This window comes from Gopherus evgoodei, chromosome 2 (genome assembly GCF_007399415.2).
Source record: "Gopherus evgoodei ecotype Sinaloan lineage chromosome 2, rGopEvg1_v1.p, whole genome shotgun sequence".
NCBI classification, from domain to species: domain Eukaryota; kingdom Metazoa; phylum Chordata; order Testudines; family Testudinidae; genus Gopherus; species Gopherus evgoodei.
Genome location: NC_044323.1, coordinates 78610416 through 78635312, shown reverse-complemented (window position 1 = coordinate 78635312; position 24897 = coordinate 78610416). Strand labels below are relative to the sequence as shown.

At 43.2% G+C, this 24897-nt stretch overlaps 2 protein-coding genes across 7 annotated transcripts in view; one reads left to right on the top strand and one right to left on the bottom strand.

The window, feature by feature from the left end:
- The window catches only part of CAPN7 (calpain 7), a 38102-nt gene extending 29081 nt beyond the window's left edge, over positions 1 to 9021 (top strand). For all 6 annotated transcript variants that reach the window (XM_030551077.1, XM_030551075.1, XM_030551074.1 and 3 more), the window contains 5 exons: positions 7 to 152; positions 2104 to 2166; positions 2784 to 2914; positions 4538 to 4630; positions 4714 to 9021. In XM_030551077.1, the coding sequence (XP_030406937.1) occupies positions 7 to 152; positions 2104 to 2166; positions 2784 to 2914; positions 4538 to 4630; positions 4714 to 4858 (578 nt within the window). In that variant the 3' untranslated portion in view covers positions 4859 to 9021. The remainder of the gene's footprint in view (positions 1 to 6; positions 153 to 2103; positions 2167 to 2783; positions 2915 to 4537; positions 4631 to 4713) is intronic.
- Positions 9022 to 10346: 1325 nt separating this feature from the next.
- Positions 10347 to 24897, bottom strand: part of SH3BP5 (SH3 domain binding protein 5) — a 57772-nt gene continuing 43221 nt past the window's right edge. The window contains exons 5-9 of the mRNA XM_030551081.1: positions 22325 to 22455; positions 18569 to 18611; positions 15357 to 15576; positions 13717 to 13977; positions 10347 to 11772 (exon numbers count right to left, since the gene is read on the bottom strand). Coding sequence (XP_030406941.1) covers positions 11594 to 11772; positions 13717 to 13977; positions 15357 to 15576; positions 18569 to 18611; positions 22325 to 22455 — 834 coding nt within the window. The 3' untranslated portion in view covers positions 10347 to 11593. The remainder of the gene's footprint in view (positions 11773 to 13716; positions 13978 to 15356; positions 15577 to 18568; positions 18612 to 22324; positions 22456 to 24897) is intronic.

Sequence of the window (24897 nt, the reverse complement as noted above, 5' to 3'; positions counted from 1 at the left end):
TTCCAGCTGATCCTGCCCCATACATTGATGGGATTCGGATCAACAGTCCCCACTATCTGACCAAGATAGCGCTGACATCTCCAGGGTCCCATACGTTTACACTGGTGGTATCCCAGTATGAGAAACAGAACACGATCCACTATACTGTCAGGGTATGTACTATAGAGAAACTACAATAATATTATAAGCTGAGTATTGAATCCAGTGGGAAAACATAGCAAAGAGAAAATCCTCCCCATTGGCAGGAGTGATGGGAAGTGTCTGTTGATCCTGGTTATGGTTTTCAGATTTTTTTAAGTTGATTGCCCTATATTCAAAGTAGTTATTTTTAGATGACTATAGTTGTGTTTTTGGAAGGGGTCGGGGGAAGATGTGAATCATGGACGGGACGCACAGGAGAAAGGGGAGCACTGTGTAGGTGCTTTCGTGCATGTCTATAGGGCCACTAGGGGGTGTGATTCCCAGCTCAATAGACACTAGCTCAGCTTGGGCTAAGGTGCTAAAAATAGCCGAGTGGCCCTGATGGCACAGGCAGCAGCTCAGGCTAGCTGCCCGAGAACATACCCAGGGGGTCAGGTGGGACTATATGCAGGTGGCTAACCTGAGCCACTGCCCACCTCTCTGGCCACGCTGCTATTTTTAATGTTAGCTGAGCTATAATGTGTGTATCTTCCTGGGCTGGGACTCTCATCTCCAGCTGCTGTGTAGACATACCCATATATGGATTTCCATCTAGTGGGGGCAATAGAGAGTCAGTTCTCGCGTGCAGTGCTTTGTTACATTACCGCAGTCCAGAAGCCCTCTCGAGCATAATTTTATAATTAGACTAGGTTAAAAAGATGAAAGTATTTTTGTTTTATTTCCTCTGCTAAAATTGAGCATCTGCTTTATGGTAAAAGGCTCTAGCACTAGCTGCTCATTGCACTACCCAGCCTTCATCCACCACATATTTCAGTAAAGATGGTTTAAAGTGTTTTCTTCTCTAAATCCTCCATACACAGTCGTCATCCTGTAACTGACAAATGCATGCTAATGTGTTAATGCGTTTCCTTTGTCACTACAGAAAATAAGACAGTTCATACCCTCTCCCCCTACATTCTTTACACTATAAAAGTGTGATACGGAATTGGATGCAGTTCAGTCATGCTTCTCCAGTGCACCGCTGGCTTACTGGACTTCACTACAGGCCGCTTTGACAAGCAGTGGTGGAAACTGAGGACTCTACTGCTACTGTGTTGCACCTGTGTTGAGCTCTGCATTTAAAATGACTAGACTGCTCACAAACAATGAGAGGCGCTGTGTTCTCAACCAAGTATTGTATGAGGAGGACACAGTTCAGAACAAACAACTGCCCCTTATTTCACTACTCAAATATTAATCTCAGTCCCTACCCAAAAGCATTCTGGGGAAAGTAGGGCAGTGGAGGATAATGGTTGGAGCCCAAGCACTGTAGCCCCAGTCACCCCATGGTGACTTTACATATCAAATACACAAACTTTGAAGGGCATGTTATTGTGGGTGGTATCTGCTGCTTCCCAGTACTTACTGGGCAGAAAGTGCTTCTGGTTCTCATTTAATATCACCAGCCTTTTCCTGTCCATACGTAACCTGCTTGGTGTCCCTCTGCTCTACACTAAACACATGGAGCAGCTAGCTGGAGCTTTAGGGGAGCATGCACTGTGCTAAGTATCCGAGAGCAAATTAAAGCACCACTTCAGGTATTCACAGTTTGCTTTGGTGAGGGGACTAGGGCTTAATGATTGAAAGGAGTACGGGTGCCCACGATTCCGGTTATACTCTGTGCCCTCCAACTGTTAATAATGTTTGAAGGATCTGTTGTGGTTTTTTTTCCCCCAGTGCAAGGAAGGGGAATAGGGAATGTTCTCTTTTTTTTTTTTTTTTTTTTTGTATAGCGCATTATCTTGTATGAATTAGCTGATGTCAGTCTGCATCTTTTACCTACTGGAGGCAGATGGGGACTCAAGATCTCCAAAGCTGCTGTGCACATAAAGCCACATTTTGCCCATAATGGTATTTTGTGATGGTTTCATAATGTAAATGCTTGGTTGATTTGTGTGACTGAATTCTCCTTCCACAATGTAGGTGTATTCAGTATGCAAGTTTACTTTTTCCAAGATTCCTACTCCATACACCATCTCCAAACGGGTAAGAAATTGGATTTTCTTCCATAAATCAGTGCTTGTTAATCTGCTATGGGCGTTTAAAATTCCTGACGTTTAGAAAGAAGGCCCCTCTCTGTCTCTGGAGTTTTTATATAATTTTGTATTAGTTAATTTCACATTATTTTGTTGGGTATTTTCCATGCAAAGTGAGCCTCTTGATGAAACACAAATGTATGCCTTGACTTAGAATGTCTGTATTGTGTGAGTTAGAATAACTTGTGAGCTTCATTTCTTTCATCTATACCCAGAAACTCTTGCTCTTTTTGGGTTGTTAGAACTCAAAGGTAAGTGGCCTGAATATGATCAAGGAAAATTTGGATACTGAATTGTTTAATCCAGATGAGAAGGGATCTGAGGCTTTAATCTAAATAGCTTTAATATTTGTTGAAGTGGAAGGCACTATGTAAAAAAAAATCAGATCTTGGCTATGCTAGTATAAATCAGGAGTAACTACTGAAATCAGTGGAGTCACATACGTAGTCAATTGAAGTGAGAAGAATCCAGGACTTTTTTTTTTTAATTTCTCTGTATTGAAACTAGAGAGAGAGAGCAAGATGTGCCTGTAATAAATAGGGCACCATCTGTTTTGTTTCTTGTCAGGTTAATGGGCAGTGGAAAGGTCATAGTGCTGGAGGCTGTGGAAACTTCAGAGACTCCTACAAAAACAACCCCATTTACCAATTTCAGCTGGAGAAGACTGGGCCATTGCTAATTGAATTAAGAGGACCAAGGTTTGTGAAGAATAAATGTTGTGTATCAGTACAGTTAGAACAAGAGACAGATCAAGTGTAAGCTTTTTTTTTTAAAACCTGTCATATCAAACTTGAACTTTAAAGGCCACTTAATTTCCAGCTCAACCAATCCTCATTATGGTGTTTTCCCTTTTCTCATGATTTTCAAGCAGCTTCCACTCTTCACCCAGCTGTTAAACAATGAATCATTTTTAATGTTAAGGATAACTCCTATTTCCCCTCTTGAATTCTCCTCATATGCCATAATTCTCTTTCTGTCTGCTGGCTAGGGGTCAGCCCCCAGCTGCACCTTGCATAGCAGGACACAGGGGCCCTTCACCCCTGCAGCAGAGTCAACATGCAGGAGAACCTCAGCTCACCCCAAAGGTGTAACAGAAGATGTGCTCTCTCAGGATGGCAGGCTACAGCTCATATTTTAAGGCTGTTCCACTCCACACGGTCACCAACATTGAGCTGCATGTAGCTAAATAGCATGGTTGTGCTATAGCCGAATAGCAGCATGTATTGAGGGAGGCATGTGTATAGCCCTAGAGCACCATTCATCCTGAAAGCCCCCCAAAGTATTTTATTAAGCATGCGTGGGGCATTTGCCCATCAGTGAAATGCACTCACCTCTGAGGTACCAAGTGGTAATTGTGCACCACCCCTACTGCACTCCACTTCCTAAGAACAACCTGTGCAGTTAAAATCGTAGGAGGAATTTGGGAAGGCAGATTACTGTAGACACTGAGGCTACAACCAGTGCAATTCCAGTGACAGTGCATGGTCATGTTAGGGCCTCTGCCTAAAATCCCATCAGAAAGACTGTTCATGTCTTCACTCAGTAACAGGTGAAGCAGTGAGTGGCAAGCCTGGCCCCCACTGTCACTTTCTAGCCGAGCCCCACTACATCATTCCTAACTGACACTAGAGGGTCTGGTCACTGAGCAGTATAAGTAGGTAGGTGTTGGTTTTGGCAAAGCACTCACCCTGAGGAAGCATGAATATGTAAGCAACACTTGGAGGATCGGTAGAAGCAGTTTCATGTAGGCAAGACTAGGTTACTTACCTGTCCCTAGCCTGCTGCTGCAACAATAACTTGACACTTCCCTTCTGGCACCCCTCCTCCTTGGGATTTGATTCCATGTTGAATGGGAAGGGGCATGCACCTCCTCTGATGTGCCTGGAGCCAACTTTTCCTCAGTTATAGAAGAACTTGGGGGAAATTCCATGGAAGTCAATAAAATCTGGACCCATGTAACTTTTACTTTGTTCTGTGGTCTCTGCTATTCAGTACCTGAACTGATCTATACAACCACAAGCTTAACCCCCTTAGCGTAGTGGATGTGTGCAGCACAACTGGCATCTCCCACCTATTTCACTTCTTGAGCTGAAACCTTTTTTGCAGCCAAATACATTCAGAAGCTTGCAGAGACAAATTTAGTATGTGCTGACAAGTGTAGTTAAGTGGCAAAAATAGCCTTGCTCTAATTAAGAAGAGAAATAACTTGCAGATGTGCTAGTTGCTTGCAGATGTCTTCCAGTTATAGCTCAACTTTTTAATTTGGTAAATCTTCTACTGACATTTAAAACAAGGGTAATGAAATCTTTCTTTACATGCAGGCAGTACAGTGTGGGGTTTGAACTTGTCACAGTCTCTACAATAGGAGATCCTGGTCCCTCTGGCTTTCAGAAGAAGAACAGTGGTGACTACAGGTAATGCTCAATTTGATCAGATACACTTTTCCTTTCTCCTTTAAATACACCTTCTTAAGCTGGCATTGTATTTTTTTAATCAGATGTGGATTTTGCTACATGGAGGTGGAGAATGTCCCAGCTGGAGTTTACAATGTTGTTCCCAGCACCTTCCTGCCTCAGCAAGAGGGTCCTTTCTTCTTGGACTTTAATAGCACTACTCCTCTTAAGACATCACAACTGCAATAAGGGGGCGAGTCTCTACATTACTCTCTAGGGAAGAAGTCAAGAGCTAGCGCAATGCTATCTCCTGAAGGAACTGGGGAAATACATCTCTCAACCATTGACACAAGATCATAAAACCCTACTCTACTTGGAAAAAGTATCAGCCCAGGGCTTGGGCCACCACTCTCACTGCATTAGCCACTTCAGAGTTTGTTCATGCTTTTTGCTGTGCAACCATGAAGGTGAGAACACACTTCAGAAATTCTGATTGATGGTAAATTTTTGCGTGAAATGCTTGAATGTAAATCTTGATCAATCATATTAACGAATGGCAGGCCTTAGCTTACTGCAGTTTGGCACTTTATACCTCATCAAGTTTTGAAAAGTCTTTCCTCTCCCCACATACAAGGTAGCTTAGTTCTAACAATCCTTGCTTAACTTTTACAGTAAACATTGTAGAGAAAAAGGAAGAGGTGGTGTGTACTGTGTGTGTTTAGCATAGGGGTTCTCAAACTGGGGTCAGGACCCCTCAGGGAGTCATAAGCTGTCAGCCTCTACCCCCAAACCCCACTTTGCCTCCAGCATTTATAATAGTGTTCAATATGTAAAGAAGTGTTCTTAATTGAAAAGGGGAGGTCATGCAGAGGCTTGCTCTGTGAAAGGGGTCACCAGTACAAAAATTTGAGAACCCCTGCTTTAGAGGAATGAAGTAAAAGCCAGGGGCTGCTGTTCTGGATGTTAAAGCAGAGTTGTTTATACTGGCCCTCTCTGATAAGAGCCAGTCCACGGAGCACACTGTACAAACAGTATAACATACCTGTATTCTGCTTCAGTAGTTGAATAAGTTAGCTGCAGGAGCTGTTGACCAGCTTCAACAAAATTGTCATTTAGGTGCTAGCTCATTTCTGTATGAGCAGGGGGTTACGATGCTCGAAATAAGAGGCTACTCCCTTCTCTCTAATAAACCACACATCTCCAGCACTGGCATTACAGCCCCACAGACAGAAGACTGTGGAAGGCAGCATTCAGTTAGAGAAGGAACCTTCTTAAGCTGTAACCAGCCAAGAAGAGACCCTAAATCTGCAGCTAGGGGTGCTAACTGTCCAGGATTGTCCTGCAGTCCTCAGGCATTACTCTTGTCATGTGTTGAAACCACTAGGACTACATCCAGCTGAAACTGGCAATCCTAGCCACAGCATTTGACCCTACTTCTACTGTAGTCACTGGTAAAACATTGACATTGAGGGGAGCAAGCCTCAAAACAACCAACCAACCCACCCCACTGGCAACTTTGGGTGTGTTTTCCCCAAAAGAGCACCAGTGCACAAGTTTGGGGAGATTAAGCAGTAAGATTGTCTCCCACTAAAGTTTACTGCTGCAAATGTATCTGGCAGCTTAATAGCACAGGTACACTTCTTTGTTTGTTCTTCTCTGGTTAGACAGCAGCTCTGAGGAGAAAATAGTTTGGAAAAAAAACATTAAGATGTGCCTTAAGTGCAGTTCTCTGAAAGATCAGCTGGGTTAAGAACTGCATTGATGCCAATTAACTAACTCACTGCTTAGCTTCTTGGTAAGGAAGTTAAGATAAAAAGTTGTATTGTAGGACAAAGGCATTGATCTAAGAGCTGTCCCATTGCAGATTGGGGGGGAGAGGATGGAGTTTGAGGATATAGCCTAAATGATGTCCAACTGCAGTAAGTTGATCTTTATATGCGCTAAGGACAGCTGTTCAGCTACAGAGCTGTATGTCCAGTTTAAAACATGATGTAGGGGAAGATTTCAGCTCAGGCTTAAACCAGCCCTTATTGTGCACGTGCAAAGGCCTGCAGCTACAGTTTAGGTCACTTGCTCCATTCACAGGCCAGAAACAGTTAAGGGGCCTGAATTGTGAATGTTGCTCCACCTGCTGCTGTTTGCACGTTTAAATAATATTGGCTAAAGTCCTATTTCTTCAAAACTCTGTACAGGGGATGCTGACAGGGAATTAAGCAAGTTGACTTGCCCAAATCACCTGTTATGTCATTCTCTTTTGGCTGATACTGTACAGGAAGTCAGTTTTTCCCTCTGATTACGACCAAGCTAATTCACTGGCTTTTATAGCAGTAATTTGACTTGAAATTGTACAAGTGAGTTTCAGCTTCCAGCCACTAGATCACAGAATTTAGTATAGATTAAATAAAGGAACAATCTTCAATCTCTATGCAGATTACAAATTTATAACTGTCCCTGATGCCAGGGCAAGCTGTGCCTCTCAGAGAATACAAAAGGGTAGATTGGTACACTGCAGGCATTTACAGCTGTGCTACAAAAACGAAGCCTTCCTATTTGACTGTCCAGATCCCATTAATATTTGAGGCCAGGTATGCAGAATACGAAAGTCAGTTATATCCTTAAAACATTGCAGTCTTGGTGTTCTGACAGTTTAGAACCATTTTACATCACCCTACTTATCTGGGGCATGGAGCACCTTAGCATGAGAAGGAAATTTTCAGTCACAGAACCTCAGACAGCATCACAGATGTATATGCTACCTTTTGTGCATGCCAGCCTTAGCTTTATGCCCAAAGGACATGCTTTTTACACTTCATTTAAGGAATATCGTCAAAAGAGGAAAAGCAGCAGATTACAAAACTAATAATAAAAGCAATCCAACTATTGCATATTAATCTAGTTCGAGAGATTTATTAGATGTAAAAAGTTATTGGGAAATGACCCTATTGCACAGCCAGGAAAACAAAACTGCTCAGCTAAATCTCCACCACTGCCATTCAGAGCTTCTGATCGTTAGGATTAAAAATATTTGTAGACATTGAGGTAATCCTTCTGGAATGCTCCATTCTAACACTTATAGAAGAGATGGGAGACTGACTGCAAGCAACTTTTTACAGACATCAGTATATCTCTTTGTCAAAGTTTCTTACTACACAATGATGGATCAGACACTCTGGGCTGGAATTTGCACACTGTAATTAGCTATTTTGCTATGTTTCCAACAAACAGTCAAATATGAGACTCCTACTTCCCTTCTGTATGCAACTGTATCAACTCAAACTTGTTTTAAAGCATAGAACTACAAAGATCCACATTGTAAGTATGTACTGCCCTTAGCTAGCTGGTGATTGAAACTACTCTAATACATACTGAAGGTGCTACAGCTAAGGAATTGTGTATACAAGGATCATAAGTCACCAGATGCAAACGAATTGGCCTAGAAATGTCTTTAAATAAAAGGAATGATACTTACTTTGATCCTTTAAGAGGAGGAATAACTGTTTACTGGGTTGCACACACTGAGAGGAAGGATACTTACAAAGAGCTGTTTTCAGTATCCTTCAAAAGAATTTTTGACATATCCTTCACTTTAGGCACTGTAGATGCTACATAGTTTGCTAGTGAATCCTACCTCAGAGCTGCTGAGGACATCATGCTTTATTTACCTCCTTAGGGCCCAGAATTGGGCCTTCTGTTTTTTAAAAAGCCATTAGGTTAATCATTCGTTTTACTTAATCCATCAGAATTCAGAAAGACAGACTTAATCCACATAGCTACCTTTCAGTGGGAGTACTAGCAGCATCCATGTGGTTCTAAAACACAGTAAAGCTGAGACACGCCATTAGAAGTTAGACTTCTCCTACACATAGAAAAATGTTAATTTTAAACATTTTTACGCAGTCTGACATAATTGTGTCTATGCGTATTTTGTACAGCAGAAATACCTAAGGCTTCTGTACCTGAAGGTGAACATGCCACATACAGAAGGCTTTCAGAAACATGTTGAACAGCCTATGAAAAAAATTAAGATTTAAAAACAAAAATTCACCGAGTACCAGTTTACAGTGCATATTACCAAAAGTATAATGAAGCTTAAAAGGTGATAAGCCATCAATTCACCACTCTTTGGTAAAGCCGTTTACATTGCATCTCACTTCAAGGCTGCTAACTCGTTACCAAACATGCTTTAAATGTCAAAGGCTTATTTTTATACTTTCAGCACCACACTGCCAGCTACTGTAATAGTAAATGAAAGGATTTTTGGGCAGTCTAATGAAAGGTAACTCGAGAGAACTTGCTCCTTTGGTATTTCATGGTAATATTCTATTTGTATTCATTTGTCAATATGCATTTGATATACAGAATTGGCATTTATAAAAAGTTTAAAAATAAAATTTGAGCAATTATTTATGAAACTGCTTTTCATTTCTACTGGTGTCTGTGTGCTCTCCAAAGCCTGCCCGAACACAACAAACTATGCACATACACTTCAATTGCACAGTTAGCTACTGAATGCTGAGGTGTCCAGAGGAAGAGGCCCTTCCACATATTTACTCTTTAAAATGTAGTTTGCCCTTCTGCTGTAAGTTTGCAGGGTACCAGCTCCTAGTTTCTTGGGCCACATCACCTCCCAGCATACTTTCTGCTAGTAATGTCTCACCCTACTGGAATCTGCCTAGAAGTTTCATGGAGGTACACTGGTTAATAAGGAAAACTTTGTTTTGGTGACCTGTGGTGCACAAACAAGTAAACTTTCCAAGAGTGCAGGTGTTTTGGATCTTTAAGTAGTAACTTACCTTTTAATAGGAGGAAGGATTTGATGCCAAGGGAAGTAGGAAACAAGTGCACTGAGAGTTGGCATATCTGCAAAAGTATGTATTCAGCACTTAATTGCTTGGTTGCTTACCTAACTAGAGGCAGAATAGACAATTGGTTTAGTTACAAAGATTAGGTGAAAACACGCAGTTTTAGTAAGAGACACTTCTGTATTTTATTTAAGCTACGGTCTATCCATGTTTCCCAAAGTATTTGTTACTTCATAAACTGGGGATATAAACACTTCTTCCTAAGTATTGGTCTCGCTCAAAGAGGCTAATGATCTAGGGGTTAAACCTTTGTTCTGCAAGTTCCAGATCACTGAATGCCCATCTCTGTTCAAATGATCAGTAGCTGTAACACACTGAATCGCCATTAATTCTGAGAACAGGCTTCCTTCCCCATGACTTTGCCTTGCTTTGTTACAGCTTTCGATAGTGAAATGAAGCACACAAGCGTTAGACAACATACAAGACCTTCCTCTGCTGTACACTAAATGAGCTTTCAAAAAAGGCAACCCTGTATACAAAGTTGGCGAATCTTTGGTCATAGGAAATCCATAATACCAAATGAGTCATGAATATAAATCTAGTTACAACGCTGTAATGAGACAATACTTGTCCATATACTGCAGGGTGTTCCCAGTGTTGGGCTTGTTTGAAAATTGACCATCCCAGATTTGGGTATTCTCCAGTACATGATTCTGGAACTGCATTAAGCCTCCGTTTTCATTTCAGTAATTGCCAGTGCATTTGGCATTAGAATGGCAAGAGATGATGATTTCATTGAGTGAATGTGGACCATGTGCCCATTTTAGTTGTAAAGAGGCTTCAATATCAGACTATGATTTTACTATGGAACTACGTTTAGAATAGGTACTGAAATATTTAGTACTTCAAATACACTGATACTGAACAACACAAAATAAAATGTGGAAAACCAAAATGTTTACTGTAGTGTGAAGAATTTTACATTTACTTGAGAATAGATACACAAGCCAAGGGGCAGGACAAAATACACCAGGACTGCAAAACATGGAAAGAAAATACTTTGGGTGATGCTAAATTCCCATCCAATTAACAACAAAAAACTGAATACTTTAGATATAGTACCAAAACTCAGAAGTCCAAGGATTTTTGCTACCACTTATTAGCATAACTACCAGACACCACTACTGCCTAACAGCTGCTGCCAAAACATGCCCCCATTCCCTTTCTGTTTTTAGTGAACAGTTTCTCTAGGGGATACTAAAATTGTAAGTCCCTTAAACAGTTCTAAAACCCCACACGTTACAACCTACAGAGAAATTAACACATCAGTCCACATTAGCAACTCCTTTTCTTCATGCGTATCTTAAGGACAAGCTTCTAATATTCAGCAGGTCGAGATCTATAACTTCTTCTCTCTGGCACACACCGGTTCATGCCGTTTTACAGTAACAACACTTAAGGTGCTGAAAAAGGATACTCAGATTCTTAGAAACAAGTTAAATCTGTCATTTTGGCACTGTATTCACCCTGGAAAAGTCACACACACCCCATCCCAAAAAGTAGGGGGCTAGAAAGAGCACACAACTACTGGGCAATGCTGCCACATTTCTGCCACCCTCTCGGGCCAATACTTTAGGTCATGACTAGCTTCCTCATGAGCACTGGAGGCAGACCGAAGACTTCCAGACTCTCACACGCAACAGCTGCCTTGTATACAAAATACTTCTACAGTTTGAAATAACAGACAAATAACGGCTGTTTAAAGGATATGCCAATTCCACTTCAGAGATCCACTGTATCTAAAGTGCATCTCATTCTACAAAACTGAAGCCAAACTGCTTACCACAAGCATTTGGCTTGGATTTCACACCCCTACTGGCATGTGTTTATACAGGAACAATGCTAGTTATTGCTTCAGCCAGGCTGCTACAAAACAGTTTACAAAGGCTGTGAAATACAGCGAGCACAACTTACACATTTGACAACTTGTCTGTCCTACAAAGATTTTACTGAAAAAAACTTCAGCCCTCAACATCAATTAAACTTCTTTAGTGCAGTTTTAAATTTGTAGAGTAAACGCTTAAGATTTGGCATATATTAAATAGTTATTGGCACAATGTTCTTCAGACATTTTGAAGTTCATGTATATTTATACTCCCAGTAACCAGAGCAGCAGGAGGACTCAGCCAATTTGTACAGCTTTTCTGTCCACAATGATCCCGTCTTTGACTTCCATGCACTGGAGTGAAAGCTGCTTCATTCGGTTATCTAAAGCCAGACCCTCAGTGGAGTTGCCACTACTGCTCCTAGTTTTGTTCACTTTGATGCTCATCTTGTTCTCAGCTCCTTCTGCCCTATCCCCTGCAAAGACACAATTAAAATATTATTGAACCTTAAGTCTTAGAATGCTACATTGGTCAAGTGGGCACTCGGACAGCTTCCTTCGCCAAAGTATTTAAGAACCTAGGACAAGTAGTAATATACTTGGGGCTCATCTACACTTACTGGAGGATTGACACTGCGGCAATCTATGCATCAGCAGTCGATTTAGCAGGTCTAGTGAAGACCTGCTGAACCGACTGCTAATCGTTCTCCCTTCGACTCCTGATCAAGAGGACTATGGGGAATCAACAGGAGAGCATCTCCCATCGACATCACATAGTGTGGACCCCACAGTAAGTAGATCTAAGATACTGTATGTGAATAGCATAACTCAAATCAATGCAACTCCTCACTTAAAGTTGTCCCAGTTAACATTTCGTTGTTACGTTGCTGATCAGTTAGGGAACACGCTCGTTTAAAGTTGTGCAATGCTCCCTTATAACATCATTTGACAGCCACCTGCTTTGTCCACTGCTTGCAGGAAGAGAAGTCCGTTGCAGCTAGCTGGTGGGGGTTTGTAACCAGGGTGGACTGGCAGCCCCCTTCCCCTGCCCCCCCATCAGCTCCCCGCTCCCCTAAGTTTCCTGCACTGCAGCCACCCAGCAGGCTAGCAATTGCTGGGCAGTTCAGTTGTCCCTCCCCCCACTGCCATGTGCTGCTCCTGCCCTCTGCCTTGGAGCTGCTCCAAGAGACTCCTGCTTGCTGTGCAGGGGGGGGGAAGGAGGGGGCTAATGTCAGGGTGTCCCCCTCCTTCCTGCTCCTGCACCCTGCTTAACCCTTCTCCATATAGAGGAGGGAGGGGACACAGACAGAGAAAGCTTGGGGCAGCAGCTGATCCACTTAAAAAGACAATGCACTTAAAGGGGCAGTGTGCATCTCTCTCTCCCCCCCTCCCACACAAGGTGTGTGTCTGTCTGCTATGCTGTGTCCCCTCCCTCGTGTTCATGCTACCTTGTAGAGTGTGAGACTACATTAACAACAATGTGTTAACCCTTGAGGGCTCAGTCGAGTAATAGTTCATGATTTAGCAGCAAGGCATGCCCTTGGAAATATCCCACCCTCTTCCACCCTCTAACTTCACCACCTCAACAAAGCTTCAAAATCATCATAGCTGTGAACAGTATTAAATTGTTTGTTTAAAACATATACTGTGTGTATCTATACAATATATAGTTTGTCTGGTGAAAAAAAATTCCCTGGAACCTAACCCCTCTATTTACATTACTTCTTATGGGGAAATGGGATTTGTTTAACATTTCACTTAAAGTTGTAGTTATGTTCCTGAAAAATGCAACATTAAGCAAGGAGTTACTGTAACTCAAATTGCATAGCTTAGATCGACTTTTCCCTTTAGTGTGGACAAGGCCTTAAAATAATGGATGTTGGCCTTCCAAGCTAAGTTTTGTCTTGTGCCCTGAATCACCAAATGCAATGACTGACAGACTTCTATAGGAGAGTGATTAATCCTCTAAGCTCAGTTTCTCCATTGGCACCTATTTGGTCAGAACTATTGGGAATCAGGATTTTCCTCAAGCAGGACATCATTTCCTCCCCCTCCGCCCAAAAAGCAGCTCAGCGCTTATCCTTCAAATAATGTAATATCAGAATCCAAATATTGGAAGGCAGCAACTGATGTATCAGTTAGTTACTTATGCTGCTAACATCATTGCTGTATAGAACATGGGTTCAGGCAGGAGTGAAACTGGGGAACTTCTCATTTTAGGGAATAAATAACTCAGTTTTCAAAGGACAGTAATACTGCGGGATGAAGGTGGCTCTGGCACCACTCCCCAAGCATCCAGAGAGCAGATAATGTGTCTGAACCCAATCAGCACAGCATCCCTGGAGGAGCTGAGCAAGTTCTTCTTTTCCTTTATAAAGCTGCATAATAAAATGGTCCTGGGCTAATCCAGCTCTGCTTACCTCTTTCAACTTCACATTCAGGCGATGATGCCCCACTGCATTCACTTCGAGGACCTAGTACAGGAAACACCATCCCAAATTCAGACAGGGAGACAGGACTAGGTAGATCCAGGCTTCCAGGTCGTGTTGCTGGAGGAAACTGAGTGGGCATCTCATAGGGACTTGTAGGACCAGAACTGAAACTGGACACTGACTGGGTCTCAGAATCTTCTTCTGACACAAAACTGCTGCAGTTGTCATCCTCAAACACTTCAGAAGCCACTGGAACGTTGAAGGGGAATTCCAGTTAGCCTTCCCATTTCCACAAAGCAGCTTTTACATGCAATTTCAGTTGTTTGCTTTTCCATCAGCAGGATGTACATTGCTATCTTACAGGCTGCATTTACACAGAGTTTCACTATTTCTCTGTAGTCTATTAACATTGCATCTCATTAGCAGGCCTTGGGTGAGGGGGAAATATTCCCATTTCTTGAGACGCTTTTGGGAGAAACAAGCTAACGTGATGTACCATCCAATGCTTAACAACAACAACAACTACTCATTGTGTTAAGATAGTACAAATAAAAACAAGTCTATCCCTCCCAGTTGTGTGTCTTGTATTCTTGTCCACCTATTATAGTCTGTTGTAAGCTAGACAGAGCAGTTTGGGACAGTGACTTTCTCTGTACTAAGTGTACTGTACCCATCACAATGGGGTACCTGACTGGGGCTTGTCAATATTTATCTGAAGTAATACTTCAAAGCCAGATGTGGCAGAAGGTGGGAGCTTAGTTACTGCATGTTATCTTAGTGCTTATGCAGCTAAAATCCAACAGGACGCACTAGAACAGTGGTTCTCAACCCACGGCCCAATCACCACACAGCTGCAGCCCATGTGACATTCTCAAGGCCATACAAGTAGTATTGGATGCCCACAATGGTAAATACATTGAAAGCCATTGCACTAGAATCTCCCTTGGCACAGGGATCACTAAGCAGCATAAAATCTATCTCCTCGCTCATTTTGTGTGCAAAATGACCATTAGCATTAACCATCGCAAGAGTGCAGGCTGAAGTAAGCCACAGACTCCTTGTTGTGGGGGTGGGAGAGGGTGGCATGGGGAGCAATAAATCAGTAAGAGTTGTTCTATTTTGTGCATTACAGTAAATCCTGCTAAAGCTAACGTTTCCAGTCTTTGGTCACTGCAGGATTGGGGCCTACGTTGCCAAAGGTTTATGCACACATAAGAACAGCCATATTGGGTCATACCAAAGGTCCATCTAGCCCAGTATCCTGTCTTCCAACAGTGGCCAATACCAGGTGTTCCAGAGGGAATGAACAGAACAGGTAATCACCAAGTGATCCATCCCCCGCTGCCCATTCCCAGCTTCTGGCAAACAGAGGCTAGGGACACCATCCCTGCCCTTCCTGGCTAATAGCCATTGATTGACCATTCTTCTCTATTCCCCCTGAGAAGGGAATTCTCAAGTGCATGGTAAATTGTGGGGTTAACAGAAGGTGTAACTCAGTTAACTGAAGTTGTAAAGTATCTGACTAATCACCAGCTGTACGATACAAACAAGGTCCTTCATTTCAGCCCCCAATCCCCGTATAGGACACTTGCCCATGGGAATTTCTGAACACACAACTTTATACTTACTGGAGATGGAGTCCGACTCCAGTTTACATGCTGAAAGATCTTCCAATGAGATGTTACTGCCTTCCGCACCCACACCACACCCCCGGGGTCCCATGGCAGAAGACCGTCTCCTCTCGTGGATCTCGTCTGAGATCATCTCCAGGTTTTTCAAGGCTGTTTTGTACTCTCCCTTGGCTAGGGCCAGCTTTGCCTGCAGGTCATCCACAGTCTTCTTGAATTGCTAACGAGGAAGGCAGATGGGGTTTCTTTAAACCATTACGGATTTCAAACAAATTCTCATTATGTAAGGAGGGAAAAGGGGGCTTAATTTCCCCAGTTAAGCAGGCAACATGGCCTAGTTGATAGAGCAATGGACTAGGATGCAGGTGACTTCTATTCCTGGCTCTGCCATTGTTCTGTGCCTCAGTTCCTCATCTGTAAAATGGGCATAATGGGGATCCTTTGTAAAGTGCTTTGAGATCTACCAATGAAAGGTAGTATATTAGAGCTAGGTATACTTAAATAATTTGAGTGTATAGGTTAAAATGTAACTAATAATTTTGGTGCACAGATGATGAGAGGGGTTTTAGTTGAAAAGTACCCCGATTATGCAACAAGCCAGGGAAGTTGTGAGGGGATACATGGGGAAAAAAACAAACAATTGTGGTGTTCCACTTTGACTGAATACTCCAGTGCATTGGAAAGGATTCTCTGTCACATAGCCAGGAATGGCGCATAAGCCTCTATTAGTGGAGGGCAGGATGATCCATGTTAAGATGAAGAGCTAATGAAAGTGCTTAATAACAGACTCTGTTTATTCTGATCATTTATTGAAGTGAATGGACATACACAACTAGCAGAAAACTATTTGGGACAGGTCTCAAGTTCCTGATCACCTAGACTGGGCTCTGGAGCAATTTGAGGCATTACTGCCACATGTTGGAACAAATGCCTAAATCTGAATGTGCCTGAGCGGAGCTATCGCATATACCCTCAGCAATTCACTAGCTATCAGCATGAATGTTAACAGTCCTTGCCTCTCCCCCTGCAGGATAAGGGAATAGGAAAGGCTGAACTGCTCACTTGGCTCCAAACAGATGCAGGTGGTTTTCTGGGTAGAAACAGAACTAACTCATCACTTCCTGGTCACTAAAACTGCACGCCTGAGTTCAGACCCAGGGGGCAGCAAGCTTCAAAGCCTTGAATATTGTAGTGTGCAGCTTTAACTGCCCTTCCCCCCTCCAGGCACAAACCCCACTCCACAGCTAGGAGAGAAGACTGGTGTTAAGGAGTACAACAAAGACTAAAAATAAATACAGCTTGTGACAGGTAGGATAGGACAGTATCAATTTATGAACTCCATTTTGTATTGTATGTTGAACACAAAACAACTTGCCTGAGCACAGCCTACTGTACTGCATTTTCGACAGCTGCCCTGGGGTAAAAATCACAACTTGTCACTTTAATTTTCAGGGGGTTCCTGCTCCTGCTTGCAGGCTAGAGGGCTCTGTAGGAAAGCATGTGATCAGTCTGAATAGACAGCCTAGAGTAAGGGGAGGGTGAGTTGTGCCTCTGTTTTAGGGAGCCGCCTGGCCTGGTTTTGACTCTTGTACATTATTGTTCTGAATAGTAAGAAATGAAGTAGAGTTACGTAGCAACCTTCCTGCAAGAGCACTTCTGTTTTTATCTAACTTCTCCATGTGCCTGCCATGAACATGATGTGCCCTGCCTCTGTGAAAGACACTGGACAACACCGAGCTGAAGAACTATCATCAAGACACCATCAAGAGAGCAATCGATGGCCACCAACTTTGCTGTCTTTCAACCACTAGCCCTACTCCCATGGAACTATGGTTTCTTTGCACAGGGGCTTATGACTGGGGTGGGGGGGAAGGTGTCTGTAGCTTCTCAGTTTGAGCAGCTGGCACAGGGGCAATGGGGTTACTCAGCAAGGCTCTGCTCTGTGCAGAAGGGGACTGACCATCGCTACACAGAAGGACAACGTGCGGGAGAGAGGGGACAGGAGGGATTCTGCCCAGCCTGAACTGCTGACGAACCACAGACTTATAGGAAGGGGGAGCTCGGACTAGGGGAGGAAGTGCGCTCCAGTATTCTGTGGTTAAAAACAATTCCTTTGCTGAGCCTGTGTCCCTTGCTTTCCTGCCACCCTGTCCCAGAAGGGGTTAAATTTGGGCTCACTGCCTAGATGGAGCTCTGGGTGAGCACATGTAAGTGACAAGGGGGCACCCTGAACAGCTCAGAAGCTGATTTCAGGGTTTAGAGGAGCCAGATGGCTGTGTCCCACATCCCAAAGAAGGGCCCTAGATGAGGGCTGAGTCTGGGTCTGCTCAAGGGTTCCGTCCCAAAGCTAAAAAACAGAGACCAGACTCAGTTGGCTTAGAAGCACGTGGGACCCACTGGTCCATTTACAGACTGGTGCCTGCACAGCTGGTTGCTGGGCCAGATAGAAACATTGCTAATATAGCTGTTTCCCTTTCCTGCGTGCCCCACAGGTACTCAGCAATCCCTCCACCATCCTCCATTGCCTCCACACATGCACATGACACACTTCTGGCCTCCTTACTATCACCAGTAGAAATGAACTGCTAATCTAGCCACAGATCACAGCTCTTGAGACACTTCATGGAGAACAGGTAGAGATGAGTGAATACTGCCCACTTTTTCTGTGAATATTCTACTTTTTCCAACCAATCACTGTATATATGTGTTTGCACCCTCTTTAGCTCATTATCCTAGCACAAATTTTAAGCTCATATCTGAGCACTGATAGAAAGCTTACTCAGGTTTGCTTTCTGCAGTATTGCAACCGGAAACTCGATTGTAAGAACTCTCATCCAATCACAGAGGAGAAACACTATTGTGTGACTTCGAACACTTAAGAAACAACTTGAACTGTAAACCAGAAAGTAAATGAAATTAACACACTTCAGATTCTGCAGAAAGGGGCAAAATTGGTCACATTATTTGCTAAGCTCTAGCAATAAGCAGCAGGGCTCTAATGGGGTTTTGGGGCCTGCCTACTTCACATGTAGAAAGTCTTTTTTTGACCTTTTTTAAAAATAACAGACTTAAGTGTATTCCTCATCATGAAGCGTTTGGAATGGAATGTACTTTGTACAGAAATGCAGAGTGATTACAGTAGCCCTTTGCATTGTTTTTAAAAAAATATGTTACCACAAGCAGTCATTCCTAGATCTGAATTAAATACATACCTCTAGCTGTACATAGTACTTTGCCTTCAGTTCAAAATAAGGCCTGTGGAAAAACAAAGAATAATTTGTTACAGTTGCTGGGATAACCCCAGGGGTTGGAGTAGGAGAGAGGCTCTGGTCCAAAGCATTAAAGCAGTTACGTCTTATGCCAGCAATTTAATCCTCAGACTTGCCTGTTTGCACACAGCAATTTTTTTTAACAAGACCCTTGTTCTAAAAGTTATATTCTTGAGCAATACAGATTACTTGAGTTGACTGAATACAAATCTTTTAGACTTTGATTCTGCTAAGTACTTAAGCACATGCCCAACTTCAAGCACAAATAGTCACACTGTAGCAGTGTGCTTTCAAGTTAAGCATTTATCTAAGCACCTTGTAGAATCAGTGTCTTAACCCTCTAAAAATGGGTAGAGATTCCCCCTTTCCCCTCCTCTTCTTTTTAAAACACAATTCTTGGGGCACATACACAGATCTTTGGTGGTTTTTTTAAGAACGCTGGAAGTAAAACGCCTGTCTCTCTCCAGACTGCAGGAAGGAGTCAGATGAACATCTGCACATTTTTTCCCTCCAGCTGCACGACACTCCAAGGTTTTGTCCTTGCTCAGTCACAAAGCAGAAAGATGCTACACTTGAGCTGCTTCCTGCTTTATTTATAGCAGCAGCAGATATCAAGTACACAAAAGGCACAGTTTAGAGCCAAGAATGCAAGTTCTATTCCAAAGCTTTGAAGACAGAGTCATCAATTTGATGCTACACGGGGCAATAATAAAATCATCTTACTCAACTGAGACAGACCTTCCAAGCGCTCGCACATTTCAGGAGCTGTCCCAGTCAAGGTCAGGCAGTTGAATCGTCAGCTACGTCTTCACGTACAATCAAGACTTCAGCCACTACCCTGTATTTCCATACTGTGAGCTAGATTCTGAGATACCATCTACTACTGAGTAGCACCTCACTTGCAAACAGTTCCACTGAAGTTTCTCGGGGAGCAATGTGTTATTGAATGTAACGGTGCCAAAATCCAGCTTTCAAATACCAGACACGTAGATATGGTTAACCTGGCTCATAATTCAAGCTCATTTAATAAAACCTGACCTGCACTTAATAGCCAAAATTCAGTATTTGTCATTAATTCTTTGTTTAGCTGCATCGCACACTCTGAGTCCCCTACAGCCCACTGTGCACAACAGATATTTGTAACTCAAGGGCCCTCGCTCCATTATCGTAACACGTGAAACACACTTCTCTGTTTACTATATTATCAAAAACATCTAGGACTGCACTACGGCTCTACACCCTCAGGTAAGTCACTACTCCACTGGTGGGCCCATTAACGACTATTCATATGGCAGTAACTGCCCACCATTAGAAGCAGGGATTCACAAGCTGGCTCCAAAAACAAAGAATTCATTGTCCTTTTTCCATTTAGCCTCCGCACATAATTGAGCCTTATGAAGAAGATTAAGCTACTCTGAAATTCAAACACATTATATGGAATCTATACACAAGCCTGGTTCAAAGTGAAGGTTTCTCCTGAGGCCCTGGATTCCACCCTAATTTTAGGCTAAACAACGCAAGCCAGTCAAGTCACAGTTCTCTCTCTACTGCATGGGAGCAACCAAGCTTGGTTCCTGGTCTCATTCCTTGGGGCACCTCACCATCTCTTAGTGTGTGAGAAAATCAGTGCCTTATAATTAAGGCTGCGAGTTTGTCACGGACCCGTGACTTCTACACTGGCCGATGCACGTTGCTTAGGGGCAGCTCAGGCAGCCCCTTCGCCAGGTGCAGCGGCCACTGCTGGGGCAGTCTCGTCCCCACACAAGCATTCCCAGCCAGTGGGAGCTGCGAAGCAAGCGCTCTGGGCTGAGGCAGCATGCAGGGCTGCCTGGCCACGCTTCCGCCTAGCAGCTGAGTGAGGGGGATGTTGCCACTTCCTGGGAGCCTCCAAGTGAGCGCCACTCAGAGACCACCTCACCCCATCCCATGCCCCACACCCAAACTCTGCTGCTGGGGGTGGAGGGGAAGAGAGAGAGGCCCAGAGCCAGGTAGGGAGCCTGTTAGCCAGCCCCGCCAAACCTCCCCCAGCATGGGTCCCAGGCCATGTGGCTCCACCCCACTCCAAGCAGCCAGCAACCCTGCCACCCGTGGGACCCTCAGGCAGCCCCCGCAAGTTTTATTCACTGGTATTTTCAGTAAAAACACGGACAGGTCACGAGCTGTGAATTTTTGTTTACTGCCCGTGACCTGTCCCTGACTTGTACTAAAAACATGACTAAAATATAGCCTTACTTATAATATTTTCTATGTAGGTTTTTTTTTATGTTTACCACTGCCATAGTATCTTAGCACTCTGAAGAGTCATTAGCTCAGCCTCAATATCGCTGAGATGCATGAAATAATTTTTGTTTCCATTTTTCAGATAAAGAATATGAGCAGCTTTTCCCTGGGGAAGAAGTCTGTTTTTCACAGCCCCTCTACCTAAATTCATGGGAAGAAACTGGACAGTAGACTCCTATTCCCCATAAAAATTGGTGGGATTGTCTTCTGTTTAAATTATGAAGCTCGCATGAGAAAAATGAAAAGTTTGATGTTCTAAAAAGTTTTGCCGTGTTAACTAATTAAGCCTTGGCACTCCTTTGTAAACTGGCACGGCATGTAGCAGGGTCATTCCACTCACCACTGACATAGAAAGCTCTGATGTGAAGTGTTGCAGGACACAGCATCCTTACACAAACAGTTTGGGGCAGGAAGTGAGAAAGCTATATCCATTTGACACTGCAAGGTGAATCGAGGGTAGCAGAATGTACCCAAGGTAACAGCTGGTCAGGGCGGCAGGATAAACACCCTTATTCTTATTAAAAGGTCCTCAATGTTGAGTGGTCAGGACCTTCGTTTTCCATCCCATTCAAATAAAGGTTCTTTTGGTAACTTAATGCCCTACCACCACTCTGATCTAGAGGAGAGTGCGCCATCTACTGAACTGCAGAATATTTATTTCAGCACCTATGGAGGTTTCCTATCCAATATTGGCACCCTGCTTAGCTTAGCTTAGCTTAGCTTATCATAGAAACACACAGCACAAGGTGGAATGGCTGCAGGCTACAGATATGTGGCAACATGAGAGAGAGAACACGTGCTCAGAGTTTCCTTGGAAAGCACCAATACTTGTATATGTATTGAGCAAAATAGTAACAGACATTGATAAAGTCATTTTTAGACTGAGGGATTAGTCAAACTAGAGAAAATGGAAATTAATTAAAATAAAAAATATTAGTTGGAGATTACCTAAAGCTTCTTCAGAGGCAGTGAGCGAGTACTACAAAAGGCAGCTTTTCTAGACGACCACCACATTTGCATAGACTTCTACGTAGTAGAAGAGAATCACACACTGAACATATTTTATCATCATTTATCACACATGCTTCTTAGCTATGCCCTCTGAAGCGTGTGCCTTTCCATGAGAATAGCTCTCATGTGACTTGCCAAGGCTCTGGAAAGCGAACAAATCTGACGTATGACATGGAGCTCTGAGGTAGTCTTGCACCTTTGAAGTTTTTAATCAATAGCCTGGCTGCTTTCTTAGCCAGTGTGAAGTTCTATCACCATGTAGGCTGTGCTGCAAGTCAGACACCAGCTACACTATCTGTGCAGCCCCCTGGCAGGTTCAGCACAGACAGAGTCCTGAAAGCCACGTGCGTGAAGCACCCCATGCAAGTAGGCTTAGCACGTAAACGCACCACCAGCTAAAACACGTACTTGGATTTATTGATGGCCCTTTTCAGTTTCTTCTCTAGCTGTTTCATCCGGCCCATGGCAGCATTGTATTTGGCTGCTGTTTCCTTGTGCACCAGCTCACTTCTTGTTTTTGTCTGCTCTGCCTCCATGACCTTCAAGAGAGGAAACAAATGGTTTGATTTGTAGCAGGCATGTCACATGCTTATCAGTTTCATATAATTTTAAATGAATAGCATTTCCATAACCTCTCTGAACCTCTCAGAGTATAGCTGGGTGGAGGGGAGATACAGAAGAGAAGAGAGATCTTCTTTCAATTAACCTACTTAGAAAAATCCTTCTTGGAAGAAACAGCAACATGTCTGGTTAGCAAATAAAATATTAACAACACAAGGAGCATACTGCTGCTTAGTGCATTCTGGGGGAGCTTTGGTATAAGCAGCCTCAAACATGAGAGCTCAGTATCCCTGCAGTCCCAGTGAGATGTTCAAGATCCACCAGCATAGCTCCATTCTGAGCTACCATATCATCCCTGTTATTTCCCCATTCTCTTCCACAAGTGAGCTATTTCCTTTACAGAATATTCCTCTTCTGGCTGGGATGATAAGCCATCACAAATGCTGCCACACTGACTAGGCAGCTAGAGATGCATGTGTAGGACTGGCCCAAAGGTTAAGTGTATCATGCTTTCCACAAACACTTCCAGTCCAATACACACAGGGCCATGGCTCGGGTACAAGTCAAGCAAACATTTGAACATTTATAAATAATGCTCACTGCCTTAGTACTTTAATTTGTGTAAATTTTGTTTTAATTGCTGTAAATATCCTCATCTGCTCCAGTGAATGTCCTGCTTCGTTTATGATGCCAGCAATCCTATCAGGGTTATTTTTGATTTGCAAATTTGAAGAGCCACATGGCAAATTAGGACATCCATTTTTCTGTACTACCAGGCAGAAAACATAATAGTGAAATGAACTGCATTACAGGGTCCAGCCAGAGGATAAACTAAAAGTCATCATTACTCTCTTCCCCCCCCCCCAAACATTTTGACAAGACATGAAAGTTTCCATTGCATAGGTGATACGCAGGCTCTCTCATGAGCAAGCATTGTTACAGAAAGTGATGGGACCCTGTTTTCTGCGATATTCCTTTTCCAAGAATTCAGAATGCAAACCAATTTACTCCCCAACTCCAAAGTAAATAGCTGGAAGTATATTCCATTATTTGAGCTATTCCAACACGTGTCAGAAGGGGCAGTCTACCTCAGACCAAAGTAGCAGGCTCTGATTTCAGAAGAGAGAAATCAATTGCAAATAATTTTGTTTTCAAATAACAGTCTCATCAGCATTGCTGTGTTCCCCTATGATCAAATAAGCAGTATCTCTTGGAGGCCAAGCCAAACAGTTAGTGATATTCAAAACACGCAAAGAGATGCCGCCAACGTGAAGTATACAACTGACCTTTGCTTTCCATTGCATTCAGAGTAAACCTGTGCTTTACCCCTTTCGATGCTTACATGAAAGACTGAACGATGAAATTAAATTTTGGTATCTAGCAATTTCACTTATCGTAATAACGAGAAGTTTTATTTAAGGCCACACTCCCCTTATCTGTACTACATATTTTGCAACCAAAAATATATACATTTTATTGTGAACCCTCTAACCTAGAAAGAATAGTTTTCATAGGCTCTGACTAGATCCAAGAATATATATTCAGCTCTAGTGCCCCTCAGCTGCCTGCATATATAAATAAGACTCTCTGCTTTGGAGGAAAGGTCAAAATTATAAAATATTCAAGATAGATTCTGCTCTACATCCAGCACGTTAGCTGATCTCTTTGCTGCTACTCAGCTTGTGCAGCAGTTAGAAAGCTAGAATGATGCTTTGACCTTTCCTAGAAGACTGCATTAGACCAATGGTTATAAACCTTTTTTCATTTGTAGACCCCTACAAAATTTCACATGGAGGTGCCGACTCCTTTGAAAATCTTAGACAGTCAGCAGATCCCCAGGGGTCCGTGGACCACAAGATGAAAACCACTGAGTTAAACAAGCCTGTCTTTGGCAAGGAAGTGTCATATTTAAGATAGGCATTCTTCTGGGACAGCAAGGAAGTGGGTTTCCCTTCCTTGGGCATGGCAAAGAAATTTAGCCATAGGTGCAGACTGCATGGGTGGAGTACGCATGAAAAAAAATGGTAGTGCTTAGCACTCACCAGCAGCCCCCATAGCAGCACCTCTCCCATGCCCCCAACACCTCCTGCCCACTGGCAACCCCAATCAGTGCCTCCCACTCCAGCACATCCTGCCCACCACGATCAGCTGTTCCATGGTGTGCATGAGGCCCCGGGGGGGAGAAGCGAGGGCTGGACATGCTTGGGGGAGGGGATGAATACAGCAGGAAGAGCAGAGCAGGGGTGGGCCCTTGAAGAAAGGAGTGGAACGAAGACCGGGCCTTGAGTGGAACATTAGAAACTTGGGACATATGAATTTAACCCTGCTGGAAGCTCTGCAGAGATGGAGCTGTTCGTTTCCAGTTGTTGTCACTTCTCAGTTGAATGCCAAAATGATTCTTTCCAGGAACAGTTTTTGGT